The following is an 18,527-nucleotide window of genomic DNA, read 5'->3' as shown; positions in this document are numbered from 1 at the left end:
CCCAGCATCCCCACCGGCATCCCCAACACACATGGACAACACCAAAAGGTCCTGGACAGTCTCATTTATTAGTGCCCCATGTGCCCCCTGCCCTCATCGCCTCTCCTCAGCCAGTCAGCCACTGGGTCCCATGGCCGTCTCTCCTGCCCTGCACAGCTAAGGGTCTGTCCCCTCCCCACGGCCACAGGCTGCCCCTCAGGGACAGGCACGACCACCGAGCCCTACCCCTCCTTCGGCACTGCTGGCACCCCTGGGAGGCACCTGCCCTTGCTGGGAGGAGATGCCAACATCGCTGCCACGCTCCAGATCTTGGGTTTCAGGGGCTGCTTGCCCTGCCCAGAGCCTGGTCCCCCCTCGGGACTGCCCCCATGTGCCTCCTCTATGGGGCTGGGCTCTGGGCAAGGGGGGGCATCCGACGGGGCCCCCTCGCCCTCGCTTTCCTCGCCGTCCGAGGCGCCGTGGGGGGCCCAGCCCGCCTTGTTCTCCTTCTTGAGGCGCCGGCGAGCATTGGCGAACCACGTGGAGACCTGGGTGAGGCTCATCCGGCTGACCACGGCCAGCATCACCTTCTCCCCCTTGCTGGGGTAGGGGTTCCGGGGGTGCCGTGCCAGCCAGGCCTTCAGCGCCCCGGTGCTCTCCCGCGCTGCTGCCGCCTTCACCCGCCCTGGCTCCAGGGGCAGCGGCTGCCGGCAGCAGGGTGGGCACAGCCCGGCGCTGGGCAGCAGCCCCGGCGGCACCTCAAAGGCTGGTGAGACCTGGAGGGGGCACAGGGGTGTCAGGGCAGGATGGGGTTGGGGGGCCTCAAGTCCCTCATGCAGGGGAAGAGGTGGAGCTGGGTCCTGCCCATCTTCATCCTCTCCCGTGCCTGGTGCCATGTGGGGGTACCGGGGGATGCTGGGGGGATGCTGAGGAGTGGGGTGAGGTGCAGGGGGATGCTGAGGCGGTGCAGGGGATGCAGGGAACGCAGGACAGCAGCTCCCCAGCCCCAACCCCAACCATCCCACACAAGCCCAGCCCAGTCCCAGGAGGGGGCCCGTGTCCCAGCCCCCGGGAGCTGCTGTGCGGCACTTACCGAGGGCAGCAGGAGGCTCAGGGTGGGCGGCAGCAGGCTGTAGCCGGCTAGCATGGGGCAGGGGCAGGGCAGCAGGGCTTGGGGGGGCCCCCGCAGGGCTCCCCAGCCCCCTCCGCAGACCCCCATCTCTCGGCCTGGGCTCCCCTCACCCTGAGGAGCTGCCATGCTGCAGGGAGAGGAACTGGGGAGCTTCTCCCAGGCCTTTTATAGCTGCTGGGGTCCGTGGTGACTGACAGCTGATTAGTGGGTATTAGCACCCACGAGAGTGGCGGCAGGGATCTGGGGCAGCTGATACTGCCCCCTCCCCAGTTAGCGCTGGGCGGGGACCATCCTTCCCACCAGCCCACCTCCAACCAGGGCACAGCCAGGACCCACACCAGCACCCCAGCCCCTCCAGCCCCCTGAGCCTGCGTGGCCCCAGCACAGTCCACGCAGCCCCCGGGAATGGGGTCCATGGCCCTGTGGACACCCACAGCCACACTGGGGGGGAATGACACGAGACATGCACGTGTTGGAGCAATTCTGGAGGAGGCCACAAAGATGCTTAGAGGGCTGGAGCCTCTCTGCTATGGAGACAGGCTGAGAGAGTTGGGTTGTTCAGCCTGGAGAAGAGAAGGCTCTGGGGAGACCTTATTGCAGCCATCAAGTACCTAAAGGGGCTACAGGAAAGCTGGAGAGGGGCTGGTTTCAAGGACAGGGAGCGACAGGACGAGGGGGAATGGTTTTATGTTGAAAGAAGGTAGATTTAGATGAGATACTGGGAAGATGTTTTTCCCTGTGAAGGGGGAGAGGCCCTGGCACAGGGTGGCCAGAGAAGCTGTGGCTGCCCCTGGATCCCTGGCAGGGTGGATGGGGCTTGGGGCATCCTGGGCTGGTGAAGGGTGTCCCTGCCCATGGCAGGGGGTGGCACTGGGTCATTTTTAAGGTCTCTTCCAAGCCAAACCAGCCTGTGGCTCTATGACACAATGCACATGGGGTTTTACTGCAGTGCCAAGAGCCATCGGACCCTGTCCTTGACCCAGCCCTGACCTGGTCCCAGGGCAGGGGTCAGCAGAGCCCCCCCCCATGCCATGGTGGGCACCAGGTGAGAGAGCTGAGGGCTGGTGGGAGAACCTGTGCACGGCCAGGTATGATGCAGAGGGTGTGAGGTACTACCCTGGAGCCCACCCCTCCTCCAGCTTGGCCAGATCCTGGCTTAAGCCCCAGTGCCGCCGTACCTGCACCTGTATTCCCAAAGGGGAAGGGGGTCTGCAGCCCCAGGGGTGGTTGGGGACCCTTTGCCTGAATGGGGACCCAGACCCAGAGGCACTGGGGGGTCGGAGCAGGGGCAGTGGGCGGGCAGGGCAGCTGTGCACAGCTGTGCAAGGGGCTCAGAACCTGCGACCCCCCAGCCCGCCCCGCTCCTGCCACTGCGCCTCTGCCCAGCCTGGGATTATCCCACAGGTTGTATCCGTCATTAAATACTGACTAATAACGCTCTCAGGATATTAAATGTGTAACAAACCCGCTTAGCGCTGGCCGGGGACGGGAAGGGAAGGTCACCGGTGCTAACGAGCCCTCCGCATCCACAGGCTCCCCGCTGGCTGCCGGTGGCAGCACATCTCAGGGACAAGCAGCCAGCGCCCAGTCCCCAAACCCGAGGGCCTTGCTGCGCCCCACGCCAGAGCCCCAGCAGCACCCACAGCTGCCCCCGTGCAGCAGCCCGGAGCCGGGATCCATCCGTCCCACCTCAGGCTGGTCCCAGACTCTGGGCAGCCGCAGAGGCCGCTGGCCGGGAGGAGAGCGCCCGGCTGGACGGCTGGGCCCAGCCCCGGCCTCGCAGCGGCCCCGTAACCTTGTCCCCGCAGGACTCCTCCGGCCCTAATCAGAGCCGCCGGCAGCGCCGGGGATCCGCTTGATTAGATAATGGGGCTGTAATCTAGGAAAGCGCCTGTGGATTGCAGCACCGCCCTAACCCCTGGCACAGCTGCAGAGGGAGGGCCAGGGCCGGCCAGTGCTGCACGGGGGCAGCTGGAGGCCGAGTCCCGCTGGACAGACTCCGGCACCGCTGGGCACGGCCAGGCCGCAGCCAGTGGGACGCAGCCCCGGCCAGGACTGAGCCCCAACCCACCCCAGCTGAGCCCCAACCCACCCCAGCTGCTCCCACACCCCTTCCCCAGCTGGGCAGGGGTGTCGGGGCTCCTGCCCACAGCAGCAGGGGCCAGGCCGGGGCTCCCTAGGGACAGGGAGCCAGGCAGGGAGGGTGCTGCGCTCATTCTGGGGGCAGCACCAGCCCCGGTGCTGTGCAAGAGCGGGGCTGGGAGCCCGGCCGCAAGAGGGGCGATGAGCCGAGCCCCGGGGGGAGGCTGCGGCCTCACTGCAGCTCTCACTGGAGTTGGGTGGTTCGAGGCCTTTTTCCCCTCTGCAGATAATCAGTTTAATGCAGAAGCAGCCAACTAAAACTCTGAGATTAGCTGTTATAATCACATGTAAATACTTCCAGACAATCCGCTCAGGGAGGGGCAGTGTGTGTAGTTTGGGACAGAGTTACATGGGATTTGGGCTGTTTACCACTCGATTAATTTCATGACTCCAGCCCCAAACCCACCCTCGGCCCAGATGCCCAGCTCACTTCCCCAAAGCCAAGGTCACCCAGGCAGGAGGACGCCCATAGCACAGGGATGTGCCAGGCTCTGGGCCCCCAGCCCCCCAGGGACACACCAGGGACGTTCCTGAGGAGGGAGAGGGAAGGCCAGATGTGCCTGGCCCTGGCAGCCAGGCGCAGGGCAGGACACAGAGCCCCAGGCAGGCACACACAGAGGTTTCAATCCCTTTTTATTCGTAAGCATAGTCAAAGCTTGAGAATGTCAGAGTCAAACCCCTCCCACAACCACCTACGAACCAACGCCAGAGTCCATCCCTCTTCAGAAGAAAAATAGATCATCTTCCACCTCTGCTTCTTCCTACTCTGGATTCCTCCAGTCCAAAGCTGTCCTGGTGCCTGCCTGCAGGCTGGAGAAGCCAAGGGGAGGGGGGACGGCTGCCCTCACACCAGGACTGCACAGCCCATGGCTGCGGCAGGGGCAGTGGCTGCACACACCCCCCCGCAGCCCGGCTCAGCCCGACGGCACCCCCGGGATCCTCAGGTGCCAGGCAGACGCCGAGTTTGGCCCCCACAGACTTGATTCAGGAAAAGGGACTTCAGACCATCAAGTGCAACAGGCAAAGACACCAGCCCCACGAGGAGCAGTGCCTGCGCGCAGCCTGCCCCTGCTGCGGAGCCGGCGCTGCGGGAGGCAGCTGCCTGTGCCAGGGAGGGGGCACGAGACCCTCGCGGCGAGGGGCCGGGCGGCAGCACATCCTCAGGCACAGCTCAGGCACGGCCCCCGTAGCTCCAAAGCAATAAGGCAACTGCTGGCTGAGGAAGCTCCTGCGGGGCGCCGCTGTCCTGCTCGGCGCCGGTGTCTCAGCGCCAGCCGGGCCGGGCCCTGCTGCTAGTCTGCCAGCGTGATGACATCGTAGTGGATCCCCTGCTGCAGCTGCTGGAGCTGCTCAGCCATCGCCTCGGCAGCGAACACGCCCTGTGCCTGGGCCATCGCAGCATCAGCCACGGCTGCAGGAGAGAGAGAGAGAGAGGGGGCTCAGGGCTTCCGTGCGTTCCAGGGCACCCGAGGCTGCCTGGAGTCCCCTGCTGTGGCTGGAACACAAGGGCCACTGTGCCTCCCGTGGAGAGCCTGGCTCTGAGGGGATCCTGGCTCTGGTTAGTTCCACAAACACCCATCAGGGTCTCTGCAGCCTGGGGAAGCCGCTGCACCTCCCAGCACAGAGACTCATCTCCAGGGGAAGGGAGCTGGTACCATTCCAAAACCAACCCGGTGGGGCCAAAGAACTCCCCAGACACAAAAGCTGGCCACTTCCCAGCGTGACAGGGACACAGGCAGCCAGCTGCCAACCCAGCCTGGCCTCCCCCAGCCACGCTGCGGCACTGCTCCCCTGCCAGCCCCTGCCTGCAGCAGCGAACCAGCAGCCTCTGCAGGCAGAGCTGGGCCAGGACCAGGGGCTCTCAGGGCTGCCAACACGCAGCACAGGCTGCACGGCCAGACTGGCACCCGGGAGCTGGAGGGAGCCGGGGCTGCTGGAGCTGCGCAGCGCTCGGCCCTGGGGTCCTACCTGAGACTGCTGAGTGTGCAGCTGCCTCCAGCTGGGCCTGGGTGACAAGCTGCTGCTCGGGCGAGACCGGCATGTACTGGATCTGCAGGGAGGAGAGAACAGGAGGGTCTGGGACTGTGGAGGGGCCCTCCTGGAGGGCTGCTCTGGCCACAGCTGCTGCAGTGAGTCACTGACCCACAGAGTACCTTCACTTTCACACCCCTTCCTCTCAGAACCAGCTCTCAGCACCCTGTCAGCTCCTCCCACCACGCCTGGCCCCTCACCTGCGGCTCCTGGAGGAACTGGCTGCCCTGCTCGTACTGGATGTGGGTGATCTGACCATCCTGTTGTACCTGGGGACAAGAGCTACTATTGAGGCTCAGTTAGGGGTGGTGGGCATCCCTGTCCCCAAACTAAACTGTGACCCAAATAGAGCAAGGCACAGGGAGCAGGAAGAGGTCCCGCCCCACACGTGGCACCCTCATGAGCCCCATCCACCATAAAAAGGGAGCAGCCTGAAGCTTACCTGGATGTGATGTCCCTCTGGGACAACAACATACTCATGGGGAAGCAAGTGCTGTACGCCATCCTGGGCAATGATGTACTGAACCTGCAAATACAAGGATCCAGGCCCAAAAGAGGTTGTCATTGCCCACCCCAGGCGCAGCAGGTTCTTGCCCATTGTCTGTGCCCATTTCCCCCTGACCTCCCCCCACTGCACCCAGCCCTCCCCACTTGAGCTTCTTTGGGTTCCTGGGACGCGCCCCGGCTGCTCACATGGTTGTCAGAGGTCACTAAGTGCTGTACCGCCTGTCCGTCGGCAGTTGTGATCTCCTGGATGTACGTGGTCTCCTCCTGAAAGTCAGCAAGAGCCCAGCGGTGTCAGTGGAACCCCCACAGCTGGTGGGAAGCAGCCACACGGGGGGGAGGATGAGGCTGATGGGCTGACTCACCTGGGTGGTGACGCTCTGCTCCTGCGTGACAATGATGTGCTCCTGCCCCAGGGCCTGCTGCAGCTGCTCGGGAGCCAGCACGGCCTGGCCGGACTGCAGAGCCGCTGCAAGGAGGAGGAAGCTGGTGTGGCCGCTGCCGGCGCTGCCGCCGGCCACGCTCCCCAGCAGCCCCCGCCGCGCACACACCCCAGTGAGCAGCACAGGAAGGTCTCTGCTCACAGAGGGTCAGAGGCTAAACCAAACTCTTCTGACGTGAGGGAAACCAGAGATCACCATGGGCAAAGCCCAACCTCCACATCAGGGCACGAGCCCCGCTTCCCACTCCAGCCATGGGCTGCTCTCACGATGTGCTCATGGGACCTGAGCCTGGAGGAGGACACCAGGCCCAGACCTGTGCACAGCACCACAGCAGCTGGTGCCTCACTGGGAGAGCTCCCCATGCCCAACCCCCTGGCCTCTGCACCCACCAAGTCCTGGTCTTTGGGAAGAATCTCCCAGCCCTGACCCAGCTCAGCCCTGCTTGGCCCACAGGCCAGCCCTGGGCACAGGGAATCCTCTTACTCTGCAGGGTGGCCAGTGTGTCCTCGTCGCTGTTGAGTATGACGGTCTGCGGGGCAGCAGCTGCCGGCGCCCCCGGGCTCTTCCCCTCCGAGCTGTGCAAACGCTGCATGTGGAACTTGAGGTGCCCGTTGCGGTTGAACCTACGGGAAGGAGGGAGGGGGAGGTCGTAGCCACAGGCAGCACGAGCTCATCCTACAACACGGCCTGTCCCAGCTCCCAAAACGTATCCACCAGTGCCCAAGTACTAAACCTCCCCTTGGAGATGCTTCTTGGAGACAAAGCTGGGTCCAACTGCAGCAGGAACCCTTCTTAAGGGCAGAGTCCCCTGAACAGGGGCCTGCTCCTGGGGGTAGGGCCAGCGCAGCGAGCTCTTTGCCAACATCCTATCTCCTACTGAGCCTCAGGGAGCTCTGCAGGCTCTCTGGAAGCAGCAACAACCTCACAGGCTTCACTCACCTCTGCCCGCAGACCTGGCAGGCAAAGGGCTTCTCGTTGGTGTGTGTCAGCATGTGCCTGCGCAGGTCCTTCTTGTTCTTGGAGGCGAAGCTGCAGTGGGTGCACTTGTGTGGCCGAAGGCTGGCGTGCTGGACCATGTGGCTCTGGAGGCAGAAGGACAAGCACAGGGTCAGAGAGCCCCATTTCCCCGAACCTCTGTGCCCGGGGCTGCTCCGTGCCAGGGACCTACCCGAACCTCCGGCCAGAAGGCTGCAGTGAACGGACAGTCGGGACACTTGAAGGTGCTGGGCCCAATGTGGGCTCTCTTGTGACTCTCCATTTCTGCTCTCCCTGTGAACATGGCTGTGCAAATCTTGCATGAAAACTTTTTGGCTGTGGAAATCTTGCACGAGAGCTTCTTGGCCGTGGAAACCTTGCACGAGAGCTTCTTGGCCATGCCTTGGAGCGCAGGCCACTTGACCTTTGGGGATGAGCCTTCCTGCCCCTCGGAGGCTGGGGATAAAGACGAGTCCTTCTGCAGCTGCCTGGTGACACACTGCACCAGGGGCCACTTGACGCCGGTGGGCTGTGTCTCCTGTCCCTCCGCGGGCGAGGGAGCGGCAGCGTCCCCGCTGAGCGGCTGGGAGAGAGAAACACCCCGTCACTCCTGCTCACACTGCTGCCCAAGCCAGGGGGGAAGCTCAGCTCCTTACCTCCACGTGATGGAACTGGCTCCCCGGGACGCTGGAGGACATGATATAGTGACTGTTACGGTCCTTCAGGGCCTCCTCTGTCATCACAGCTTCACTCACCACAACCGTGTGGGAAGTCTCCACGGGGCTCTCCTCCTCACTGCTGGAGAGGACAGGGTCAGGGAGGATCTGCCTCACCCTCCTCACCTCTAAAGCCTCATCTGGGGTCAGAAGTGGCTCTGTCACCCCGCTCCTCCCACACAGCTGACCTGTACAGCATGCCTGGAGCCTGAATCTCTTCACTGATGGGTGTGATGATGCTGTACTCTGTCATCCCGCTGAAGGGAATGGTGATCTGCTGCAGCTCTGAGCCCCCCAGGGTCGCCTCCTCATAAGCCTCCTGCACGAGCGTCTCCGCGGGCTCTGCCACGTGCAGCGTCACCAACTTCTGTGGCAGCTGCTCCTTAGAGTCCCTCCCTGCCCTCTCCTCCTGTGCCTGGGGCTCACAAGGGGCCTGAGCCTCTCCCGAGTCAGCCGGCTTCACCACTGCCACCTGCGGAGGAGACAGCAGTTGAGCCAGAAGGCAAGGCTGGGCTGGGCACCGTGCAGGGCTGGGAAGCCTCCCCGACACCCACCCCCCAGCACTCCTCACCTGCAGCGAGCCCGTGGCCAGCTCCTGGGGGGTGCTCATGTTCAGCAGGAGATCCAGGGCAGTCTGCGTGGCCAGCTCCGCTGATCCAGCCACATCTGGCGGGGTCAGGAGGAGAGGGTCAGGCACAGGCTCGCCCACCTCCTCCTCCCCACCCTCACCCCCTCCCCTGGGAGCTCACTCGCCTTGTTTGTAAATGATGGTGGCCCCTCCCAGGGAATCCTGAGAGAGGATGGGGGGCTCTGCTTCTGGGGCAGCCTGGACCGTGCCAAGAGGCACCTGTGTGAGAGACGGAGCTGACACCGGGGCTGGTGAGCACGGGGAGCAGCTGGGGCGCGGCCGTGAGACTCACCGCTGGGCTGGCCTCTGGCTCAGCTGGGGCCTGCACCTGGCTGTGCTGCTGCTTCAGCTCCTCGATCTGCTGCAGGGTGAAGAAGGGGCGGCGGCGGCAGGGCGGCTCCTCGGGGTGCCTCTGTGCCCACTCCTCAAAGGAGTCGGCGTGGCGGCACTGCACATGGAGCCGCAGGTTCTTCTTGTGCTTGGTGGTGAAGTGACAGAACTCACAGGCAAACGGCTTCCCACCTGAGAGATGGGGGGGGGAGTCAAGCAGGGGGTCCCTGGGTGGCAGCAGGGAGAGCAGACACACTGAACCCCTCCTGGAGAAGTGTGGGGCGGGACGTCAGGGCAGGGGGCTGGCAGGGGGCTCCTCTCACCGGTGTGTTTGACGGCCATGTGCGAGACCAGGAAGTCCTCCCGGAAGGTGGAGTACTTGCAGAAGCTGCACTTGTAGGGCTTGTCGTTCATGTGTGACAGCTGGTGGTTCAGCAGCACCTTTTTGTCCTCGCAGATGTAGTCACAGAACTCACACTTGAACCTGCCAGGACAACGCTGCCCGTCAGGAGCACAGCAGGGCCCTTCTGTCCTCCCCTCTGAGGGGAAGCCGGGACACGGGCTCTGCCAGGGCAGGCCACAGCCTGCTGCCAGGCTCCTACCTGCGGTTGGCAATGGCCTGGATGTGTGTCAGCAGGTGCATCTTGAAGGTGTAGCGCTTCTTAAAGGACTTCCCACACTGCAGCAAACAAAGCAGAGCTGCACTCACCTCCTGCCCAGCCTCACTCCCTGCCAACCCTTCCCCAGGCTGTGTTCCCCCCACCTCACCTTGTCACACATGTGTGGCTTCTCCGTGCTATGTGTCTTCATGTGCTGCGTAAGCCTCTTCTGCATGGGGTAGATACGGTTGCACACAGGGCACGGGAAGGAGTTCAGTTTTGGGGGCTGGAGGGAGAGCACGGAGATGAGCTCATCTGGGAGGGGGTCACCGGCTGCCTTACCCTCTCCCCACTGCAGGACCTGGGCTGCCTTTCCTCAGGTGGTCCAGAAACACTGCCTTCAACAAGGCACCAAGAATTTGTGGAAGACCCAGACATGCCTCTTCCCATATAACCGTGCTGAGAGACAAGACAACAGGGCACTCAGACTCACCGGATCGGCTCTCTTCTTCCTGAAAAAGAAGGAAGAAACCCCCCCGTGTCAGCCACATCCCACGTCCGAGCTCCCTCGCACCCAGACACCAAAACTACCTGTTTTGGAAAGGGCCTGAAGTCAGGGGAAGGGGCAGCCATGGCTGCCCTCCCAGGGCAGGAGGAGCAGTGTTAGTGCGTTCAGCCTGTCTCCAGGGCTGCAGTTCCCTCACCTGTCCCGGCTGTGCACGGTGGAGTGCCGGATGACGTCCTTCTTGTACACGCTGGTGTAACTGCACTCCTCACACTTGTAAGGCTTGCTGCCCACGTGGTTGAACATGTGTTCCTGCGAGCAGCAGAGCGAGAGCCGTGAGACCTGGGGACAGCAGCTACCCTCGTGGGCCTGGGGTCGGGACAGCGCGCTCACCTTGAGGGAGGACCAGCGCCGGGAGCGGTAGCTGCACTGCAGACACTTGAAGAGCTGGGGGTCGTTGGCCTCGTGCGAGTTGACGTGGAAACGCAGATCATCGTGCGTGAGGAAACGTGAGCCGCAGATGCGACACAGGTAGGGCCTCATCAGGGGCTTGGGCGACTTGTAGTAGTACCTGCAGGAACAGGGCGGGGGCTCAGAGCCAGGGCGGCAGAGCGGTGCTGGCCCAGCGCCAGCCCGGCACAGCCCCTCACCTGCGCCCCATGTACTTGCGGTATTTCTTGCCCAGGAAGCGGCGGGACGGCCGCCCTCGCCGCCGCGGGACCGCGTCTGCCTCCTCGGGGCTGCTGTGGGAGGAGGGGTCCCTGTTCTCCGAGTCGGACTGGCTGATGCTGGGCTCTGCCAGGCTCTCGCTGGTCCCGTTCTCCAGCCCAGAGGAACTGGCTGCCTCAGGGTTCTGCAGCTCCCGGCTCGGCGTGCTCTGGGATGTCACCTCCTCTCCTGCCCGACAGAAGGCAGCACGGCTCTGTCACCCGCTCCCTGGGGGCTCCCAGGAGCTGCGTACCACTCCCAGCTCCAGGCTGGCACAGGGCTGCTCCCTCCTGCTTCCCTCACCTTCGGGCACGGCCTGGGGCAGGTCCTCCAGGCGAGGAAGCTTGCGGGGTCTCCCCGGGCGCCGGCGCGGCCTCTCCTCGCTGGAGGTGGGCACCGTGCGGCTGTACTTGGGCTGTCGCACACGGGGCTCATCCTCAGCCGGGTTGTAGTCACTGTCCTCTGCAGGTAAGTGTCCCAGAACGTCAGGCAGAGATTGGGAAAACACTAAGCTACGCAAGGAGGAGGAGTACTACTACCTTCAGGGTCATCAATAGCACCAGCATCCACAATATCATCATCATCTTCTTCTTCTGGGGCCTCCTCCTCAGCCTTTGAAGCTGATCCCCCCTTTCGTGGACGTCCCTTCTTCAAAGCCAGAGCTGAACCCGCTGCCGCAGGGAACAGAAAGCCCCTCTGGTGAGTGTATGGGGGAGCCTGTCCTGACGCTGCCCCGCTCCCTCGTTGCTCCCCAGGAGGGAGCAGGCCCGGCTGCGGCACGGCCGCCCCTCCCCAGCCCTCAGCACGCACCTGGCTGGAAGTGACGCTCCTTCATGTGGTTAATGAGCGTCTTCTTGGAGACGCTCTTGTACTGACACATCTTGCACTTGAACTGCTGCACCACCACCACCTCCATCATCTCCTCCAGGGTCTCCATGTCTGGCTGGTCCAGCTCGTCCCCACCATCCACCTTTCGGGCCTGATCTGGCTGCGCAGGGGCCAGATCTGGGGCAGAAGGGTCTGAAGGGCCGGGCTGGTCAAGGCATGTGGAGGTCGGTCCATCAGCAACAGTTTCTATTGCTAAGCTATTGGCCAGGGCAGAAGTGGCCATCTGGGACACCATGGGGCACATCTGAGCACCTGAAACACAGGAACCAGCTCAGGCAAGGAGCAGACCCTCCGTCAGCACACCCACGGGGACTCTGGCACAGGGACAGCTACCCCCAAACGCCCCTTACCATCATCGGGGCCTTGCAGGATGAGGTACTGTGTAGTCTCTGCCCCCCCATCTTCTGCACTGGTCACGGCAATGCAGCCTGGGGGGCAGAGGAGAGCAGAGTGGTAACTGCCAGATGTGGGGACCGCAGAATCAATGGGGGTCTCCCAGGTTTAGACACAAGTGGGAAGGGGTGAGGAAGGCCTAGTTCCAGTGACAAGGCCTGCCCTGTGCTGCTGGCAGTGTGGCTGAAGGAGCAGCCAAAGGGAGGGCTGTCCAGCAGCAGCTACAAGCTCCTCACCAAACCCTCCAGCTACTGCAGCAAGGCACGGCGAGAAACCCTCCCTGGTGGAGGTGCATAGGCAGGCAGGCAGGCAGGCATCTCCCTCTCAGCTCCCGAGGTGTGTCTCAGCAGCAGCTCCCTGCCCCGGCACCGCACCCTGAGCCACGCAGGGCGGCGGGCCCGTCGCGCCCGCCCACAGCCGAACACACACTCACTCTGGATGAGGTCAGGCCCAATCGTGGACTCGATGATTTTGTCGATGGCAGAACCCAGGTCTGAGGAGGTGGAGGCAGTGGAGTCCGACACTATCATGGCTCCGTCCGTGATGACGCTGGAGTGGACCAGGACTTGTGGCGACTCCGACACCATGACGGACTGGCTGACGGTCGACACGCTGGAGACCAAGGTGGACTGAGCAATGGAGGATGAGTCTGGCAGGTAAACCCGAGGGGCAGCATCTGTGCTAGAGCTACTCTCCGACACCTCCTCCTGGCAGGAGAAAAAGAAGAGCTCAGCTGAGGAACCTCGGCTGGGCCAGGCCTTCAGGGGAGTCAGCGCATGCAACTGGTGTCTCGCTGCAGAACTGCCACGCGCAGCATCAGAGTGATCCCCTCGGGACTGCCAAGGACCACAGACCTGCAGGGCTGCTCCTGCTGCCAAGGAGAGCTCTCTTCCTCAGCCCAGCAAGCAGATGCCAGGCCGGTGTGACAGCGGCTGGACCTGTCTCCAAGCTCAGCCTGCCAGACCCGTCTAGGGCAACTCTCAGGAACCCGAACTGCAGCCGCTCTCCCGCCCGCGAGCCGCCAGCCCACTGCTCCTACCAAGGTGACCCCAGTGCTGTCGGAGCTCTGGCCCACGCCGGAGTCATCGGCTCGGGACAGGGAGCCGGGGGCCGAGGCGGCGTCGCTGCTGTCCGCAGACACGGCTTCCGAGGTGCCGACGCCCAGGCCGCTCTCGGAGGGCTCCTCCCGCGCCGCCTGCGGGGCCGCGTCGCTGCTGCTCTCCACCGCATTCTCCTCCATGCCCGCCCTGCCGGGGCCGCCTAGGCTCGACCTGGAGGGGGGAGGCGGCCGCCGTCAGGGCCGCGGCCCGGCGCCCGCTGCCCGCCGCCCCCGGCCGCCGCGGGGATCCCGGCCCGCGAGGTCCCCGGCCGCCGCCCCCCGGGGCCCCCGCGGCGGGGCCGAGGCCGCCGGGGCGCCATGCGCGGGGGGGGGGGGAGGGGAGGGTGGGGGTGTCCCGTCCGCGCCCGGGGAGGAGAAGGGGCCGGGGGAGGTGGGGGGTGTCCCCCCGGCGCCTCCCGGCCTGCCCGCTCCCGTCATGCCCCGCGGCCCTGCCCGGCCCCCGGCCGCCATCTTGCCGCGGGGTCCCCCCCGCCGCCTCCGCGCGCGCGCACACGGCGGGGCGGCCCCGGTGCGCCGGGGCGGGGGAGCCGCCAACGCCGCGGCGGGGCGAGGGGGTCCGGCCGCCGCCGCCCGCCCGCCGGATCGCGCCCTCACCCGACCCGCCGCGGCCCCGCCGCGCCTCCGCCGGAGCCGGCATCACGGCGGCCGCCATGCCCCCCCGCCCCTCGCGCCGCGCAGCGGTACAGCCGCCGCGGGCCGCGCGTCGGGACTACTTACCCCGGCCCCCCCGCCTCGGCCGGGACTCTCGCTGCCGCGGCGACGGGCTCCTCCCTTTGGCTGCCGCTGCCGCCTCCCGGCACCGAGCGGCGCCGGCCGCCGCCCGCGGGCGAGGGGAGGCCTCGGCGCCCCGCCGGGGGACTACTTTCTCCGCGGAGGAATCGCGGGGTAGGCGCCGATCCTGTGCGTCATGGCGTCACGAAGCGGCGCCCGGGCCCTGAGCGTCGGCGTCGCGCCGGGTTGCGCCCGTCACGTGACGCGAAGGCGGAAGTGTCGGCGGGGTCCCGGCCGGGCCGCCCGGGGCCGCTGCAGCGCCGGGGGTTCCGCGGGCCCGGCTCGGGCCGCCCTCTCGCCGCAGCGGCGGGTGCGGCCCCGCGGCCGGGGCGCCGGGCGGTGAACCGGCGGCCTCCGGGCCCGCGCTGGCAGCACCGGGGGTGCCCCCGGCACGGGCGCTCCGGCGGGGCAGCCGGGACACGGGAACACGGCGCGTGCCCGCCGCGGCCCCCAGGCAGGGCCCTCGGGCCCCGGTGAGCCCCCGGGACCGCCCATCCGCCCAGCCGTGCGCTCGCGGGCAGGGTCCGGGCTGTTCACCCCGGTGGCTGCCCCGGTCCTGCTCTCGCAGCCCAGGACGAGCCTGGGGCGTCCCGTGTCCGCGGGCGGTCGCAGCTCTCCTGGGGCGTCCCGTGTCCGCGGGCGGTCGCAGCTGCCCTTCAGCCCGCGATTCCCAGCGGCACAGGCAGGAACGAGCGGGTGATGGCGCCTGGGGTGCTGTCCGCAGCTCTGTTCCCCTTACCGTCGTGTCTTGTGGGTGAGGTTCAGTTCTGCAGACCCGACTGCTCTGGGTGCACTGAAGCCAAATGAACCCCCTGGCTTGGCTCCTGGTCAGCTGAGCAGTGGCTTGATCAGGACTTGGGCCATGTTATTTGTTCAGAGGATTGAAGGCTCAGCCCAGGCTTCAGTTCTTTGAATTATGCAACGCTGCCCAGTTTAGTCCCAGTTTACAGGACAACTCAGGTTTGAGCTTCCCCAGCTCCCACGGGTGTCTGCAGAGATGGGGCCTCAAGGCAATGCAAGGCTGAGTCGCTTGCACAGCCCCAGTGAGGTGCCTGGTGCACTAAGCCACTCCTGAAACCTGTTTCTGAACTCTCAGCCAGAGGATCCCACATCCCACCCCCCACCGAGTCACAGTTCAGCCGCTCTGCTCTGCTGTCTCTGGCTGATGGGTGGGTGCAGGTGACGTCTGTGCACCTCAGGAGAGCCAGCTGTTCCCCGGGTTCCCGGGTGAGCCCTCGCCTGAGAGGCAGACCTCCCCATCACTCTTCTCACACAGCTGCCAGCGATGCTCCTGCAGTAACACGGGTGCTTGTGGCAGGTCAGGAGTTGCACCAGCAGCCCTTCCCCACCAAACCTCCCTGGCATGGCTCTGAAATGCTGGTTTTAGCCGGCTGCTTCCTCTCCTGGAGGGTTTCCCCAGGAGGCAGTGACACATCAGGAATCCTAGCAGAGCTTTTATGTATCAGAGTAGGGTCTTAGTCAGGGTTTGTCAGGGATTTAACCCTTTAATTCCCCCCCCCTTTAAACTTTGCAAATTCCTTCACAAAGAGTCCCAACCCTCACCGTTCACTGTAGGCAAAGCCCAGACTCCCACAGTCAGTGAGTGTGGTAACAACCACCAACAGCACCCCCAGTGCACCAACTGACCCATTCAAAGCTGGGTGCTTCGCTGCAGAGGGTGAGTGTCCTGGACAGACGTGCTGCCCACCACGGGCAGTGTCAGATTCCCCCTGACTAGAGAGCCAACAAGTTTGCCTCCAGCCATCACTGCTTTGCTGACAGATTCCACCAGTGCCTCATCTCATTTCTTTAAATGTTCCCAAAGTTCTTGAGGTTGGTTCAAAACCTCATTTAATTTCTTTTGGAGAGACTTGCATGACTTAAATGTAAGCTCCCACCACGCCAAAACACTGCTACCTGTTCCCAGAGCTGCTCCCTGCCTCTCAAAGAACAGCCAGAAAGGGTGTTCTATCGGGTGTTATATTGGGCAGGCCCAAAGCTGGAGCCCCCATTACCTCCCGTTTCAATTCTCTGAACACCATCTCAGATTCATCAGTCCATATTACTTGTGCCTGGCCATTTTCCAGTAGTTTGTGTACAGGTTTAACCATGAATCCCTAATTATAGGCCCATAATCTGCACCAACCTGCCCTTCCCAACAAGGTCTGAAGCTCTTTCACCCTGGTTGGTTCTGGATTCCTGCAAAACACTTATTTTCCACCATTCCCGAGCTGTCTCTGTCCCTTTGAACAGCAAATCCCAAGAGTGTCATTTCTTTCTTCAAGATCTGGGCTTTCTGTAATGAGACTCAGTAACCCCTTAGTCCAGGAGAACTCAAGCAGCTCACAGTCTGTTCTGTACCCTCTTCATCCTGTCCCGTGCCTGTCACAGCATCACCCACGTGTTGCTAAAGGATCCCATTGCCCAGAGGTCTTTCCCAGGCCTCTAGTTCTTCAGCTAATTGATTTCCAGAGATGATGGGGCTGGCTTTAAAGCCTTGAGGCAGCACTGCCCAGGTTAGTTGGGGTTTTTTGTCCTGAATCAGGGATTGATTTCCCATTCAAAGGCTTTCAGGGGCCCAGGTGAGGCACAAGAATGCAGCTTTCAGACCTGATGCTGAACCAGTCACAGGCTTCCTTTAAATTAGCCCTCAAGGTGTGTAGGTTTGCCACTACGGGGTGTAAATCTTATTTATTGACACAGATCTCGTCCTACTCACAGGTAATAAGGTTTGATTTAATGCTGAAACGTGGCCCCTGTGTCTATTGAACATTCTACAGGTTTCTTTGCTTTCCCCAGCTGCACTTCTACCAAGGGTTCAGCTAAGGAAGGTTCCCCTGGTCCCATCAGTTGCCTTTTACACCCGTTACCATCGCTGGCTTGCCCAGCCTCGGGCAATCCTTTCTCCAGGGCCCCTCTGGCTTGCCATGCCCACGCTGATCCTTCAGGAGGGGTTGATTTCCCCTAGGTGGGGCACTTCCACCACTTCCCACAGCTCCTCTCCCTCCCTCAGTGTGGTTTCTTGATGGGCTGGAGAGGGTCCCTGGACCCCTGCGGTGTGCAAGGCAGCCGCCCTGGCATTCGGGATTGCCTTGCCCGTCACTCTTTCTGGCTGTCTCTATCCCGACACCCTTGCCAAGCCATCTCCAGCAATTTCTCCAGGTCTCTCGTGTCTGTTTCCTGCACTTTCTGTATCTTCTCCTTGATACCATCCACCAGCTGTCCCAAAACCAAGAATATCAACCGTCCCCTTTCCCTCCTGGGAGGTGGGATCTAAAGGGGCATGGTTCTGCATTCCTTCTTTCAGTCAGTTCAAAGATCAGTAGGGGATTCTTTTCTAGCTTTAATTTTATACAATTTAGACCCATTTGCTGGTTTGGGGGTGGCAGTCCATATTCCATAAGCAATCCTTTCCCTGTACCACACCAATCTCACAACCATCTGCTTCTCTGAGTCTCTCAACACCACATCCAACATCGCATCCTCATCCTCCCAGTCAGTCAGGGGCCTGACTTTTAACAATCAATTCAAATCCTTTAGCAACCCCAGCAGTTCCAGCATCTCCTTCCCTATCACCTTCTCCTTCTGGTGGAGGCCAACAACCCTCTAATCTCTCTCTCTGTGAACCAGTCTCTAAACGTCTTAGTGCTGGGGGCTGAGCAACAGCTTTTGGGCTTCCAGTTTTGCTTACTTTTCTCTGTTTCTGTCACTGGGACCATAGGGTCCTGGGGTGACAAACTGATTCCTCATTCTTTCTGCCATTCAGGGTGATTTCGCAGAGTGAGAAACCCATCTGCATAAACCATCTTCATCCCCTTCTCCTCCTCTGTGCAGGGATAACATGAGCTGCCACAAAGCCTCGTGCTTTGAAGTTCTGTTAAAAGGCCATTTCTCACCATCACCCAGCTCATATAAAGGCCACCACTGGTAAGCTGGCACGATGTACACTCCCTCCAGGTGGTTCCCTGGTATCTTCCCAGCGGGCTACAACGCAGCCCAAAGGTCTTTTTCAAAACTCCACCTTGTTGGTTCCCTGGTCTAAAATTGATACGGCCCAGGGGCAGGGCCTGGGGCACCCACACCACACTGACAGCTCATGTGTGTATCACAGGCGCAGGTGTGGACTGTGGCCAGGTGTGAATGCAGAACCGGCTGCACTGAGCAGATGCCCGGCACACCCCGTACATGCAACGGCACGACACCCGGCAGGGCTCTACAAACCACGACCCGTGAGCAGCTCCACAGGACCCCTCCCACACCAAAATGAATGCCTTATCCTTACCAGAGGTCCTCGTGTGACCCTGTGAGGATGCGCTGAGTTGGTGAGTCCTTCCAGAGAATTCCCTAGGACCGGCCAAGGGAGTCGCTGACTCAGAGTTCCTGCAGCCAGACAGAGATTGTCCCATCTGACACAACTTTTTGGTACTTTTTTGTACCGCCTTTGTTGTTTCAGCCCTTTGGTGGAGTGACCCTGGCCGAGGTCTGAGGGTCTCTGCCATGCCCTTCCTCTCCAGGGCCCAGGGCCTCATGTGTTCAGCCCTGGAGGGGACACACTCTCGGGCTGTCAGGCACTTTTCCCCTCTTTCTCCAGTGTGGGAATGGTGCCTGAGAGCTGCTCTAGTTTTGCTCTGTCTCACAGAAGCCAAGCCTGCCTCTTTTCATG

The 18,527-nt window shown here is 62.8% G+C and overlaps 1 protein-coding gene across 3 annotated transcripts; it reads right to left on the bottom strand.

Annotated features, from left to right (window-relative positions):
* Window positions 1–3,869: 3,869 nt before the first annotated feature.
* On the bottom strand, window positions 3,870–13,877 carry ZNF335 (zinc finger protein 335). 3 transcript variants are annotated; one of them, XM_084271676.1, is made up of 28 exons: window positions 13,811–13,877; window positions 13,013–13,244; window positions 12,407–12,680; window positions 11,931–12,008; window positions 11,503–11,832; window positions 11,232–11,363; window positions 10,996–11,154; window positions 10,635–10,881; window positions 10,378–10,555; window positions 10,184–10,296; window positions 9,973–9,991; window positions 9,649–9,765; window positions 9,483–9,559; window positions 9,204–9,364; window positions 8,843–9,072; window positions 8,676–8,748; window positions 8,494–8,588; window positions 8,111–8,394; window positions 7,863–8,004; window positions 7,400–7,789; window positions 7,171–7,313; window positions 6,715–6,854; window positions 6,154–6,257; window positions 5,978–6,055; window positions 5,727–5,810; window positions 5,485–5,553; window positions 5,222–5,303; window positions 3,870–4,664 (listed from the first exon to the last, which is right to left on the bottom strand). In XM_084271676.1, the coding sequence occupies exons 2-28, from the start codon at window positions 13,211–13,213 to the stop codon at window positions 4,546–4,548; spliced, it is 4,119 nt and encodes a 1,372-aa protein (XP_084127802.1). In that variant the 5' UTR covers window positions 13,214–13,244; window positions 13,811–13,877; the 3' UTR covers window positions 3,870–4,545. The 3 variants fall into 3 exon arrangements, with proteins under 3 accessions (XP_084127802.1, XP_084127803.1, XP_084127804.1); XM_084271677.1 differs by having other exon boundaries at window positions 7,863–8,001; XM_084271678.1 differs by having other exon boundaries at window positions 10,650–10,881.
* Window positions 13,878–18,527: the final 4,650 nt, after the last annotated feature.

The sequence above is a fragment of the Gallinula chloropus genome (assembly GCF_964237585.1).
Source record: "Gallinula chloropus genome assembly, chromosome: 16".
Classification (NCBI taxonomy): Eukaryota; Metazoa; Chordata; class Aves; order Gruiformes; family Rallidae; genus Gallinula; species Gallinula chloropus.
This window is presented reverse-complemented; position numbering and strand designations above follow the sequence as displayed.

Excerpts from the sequence above, each read along its gene's own strand:
- ZNF335 (XM_084271676.1), bottom strand. The coding sequence starts at position 13,213 with ATGGAGGAGAATGCGGTGGAGAGCAGCAGCGACGCGGCCCCGCAGGCG. Across the intron at positions 12,681-13,012 it reads ACAGCACTGGGGTCACCTTG|GAGGAGGTGTCGGAGAGTAG; the intron begins GTAGGAGCAGTG and ends TTCTCCTGCCAG. Across the intron at positions 6,855-7,170 it reads TGCCAGGTCTGCGGGCAGAG|GTTCAACCGCAACGGGCACC; the intron begins GTGAGTGAAGCC and ends TCCTTCCCGTAG.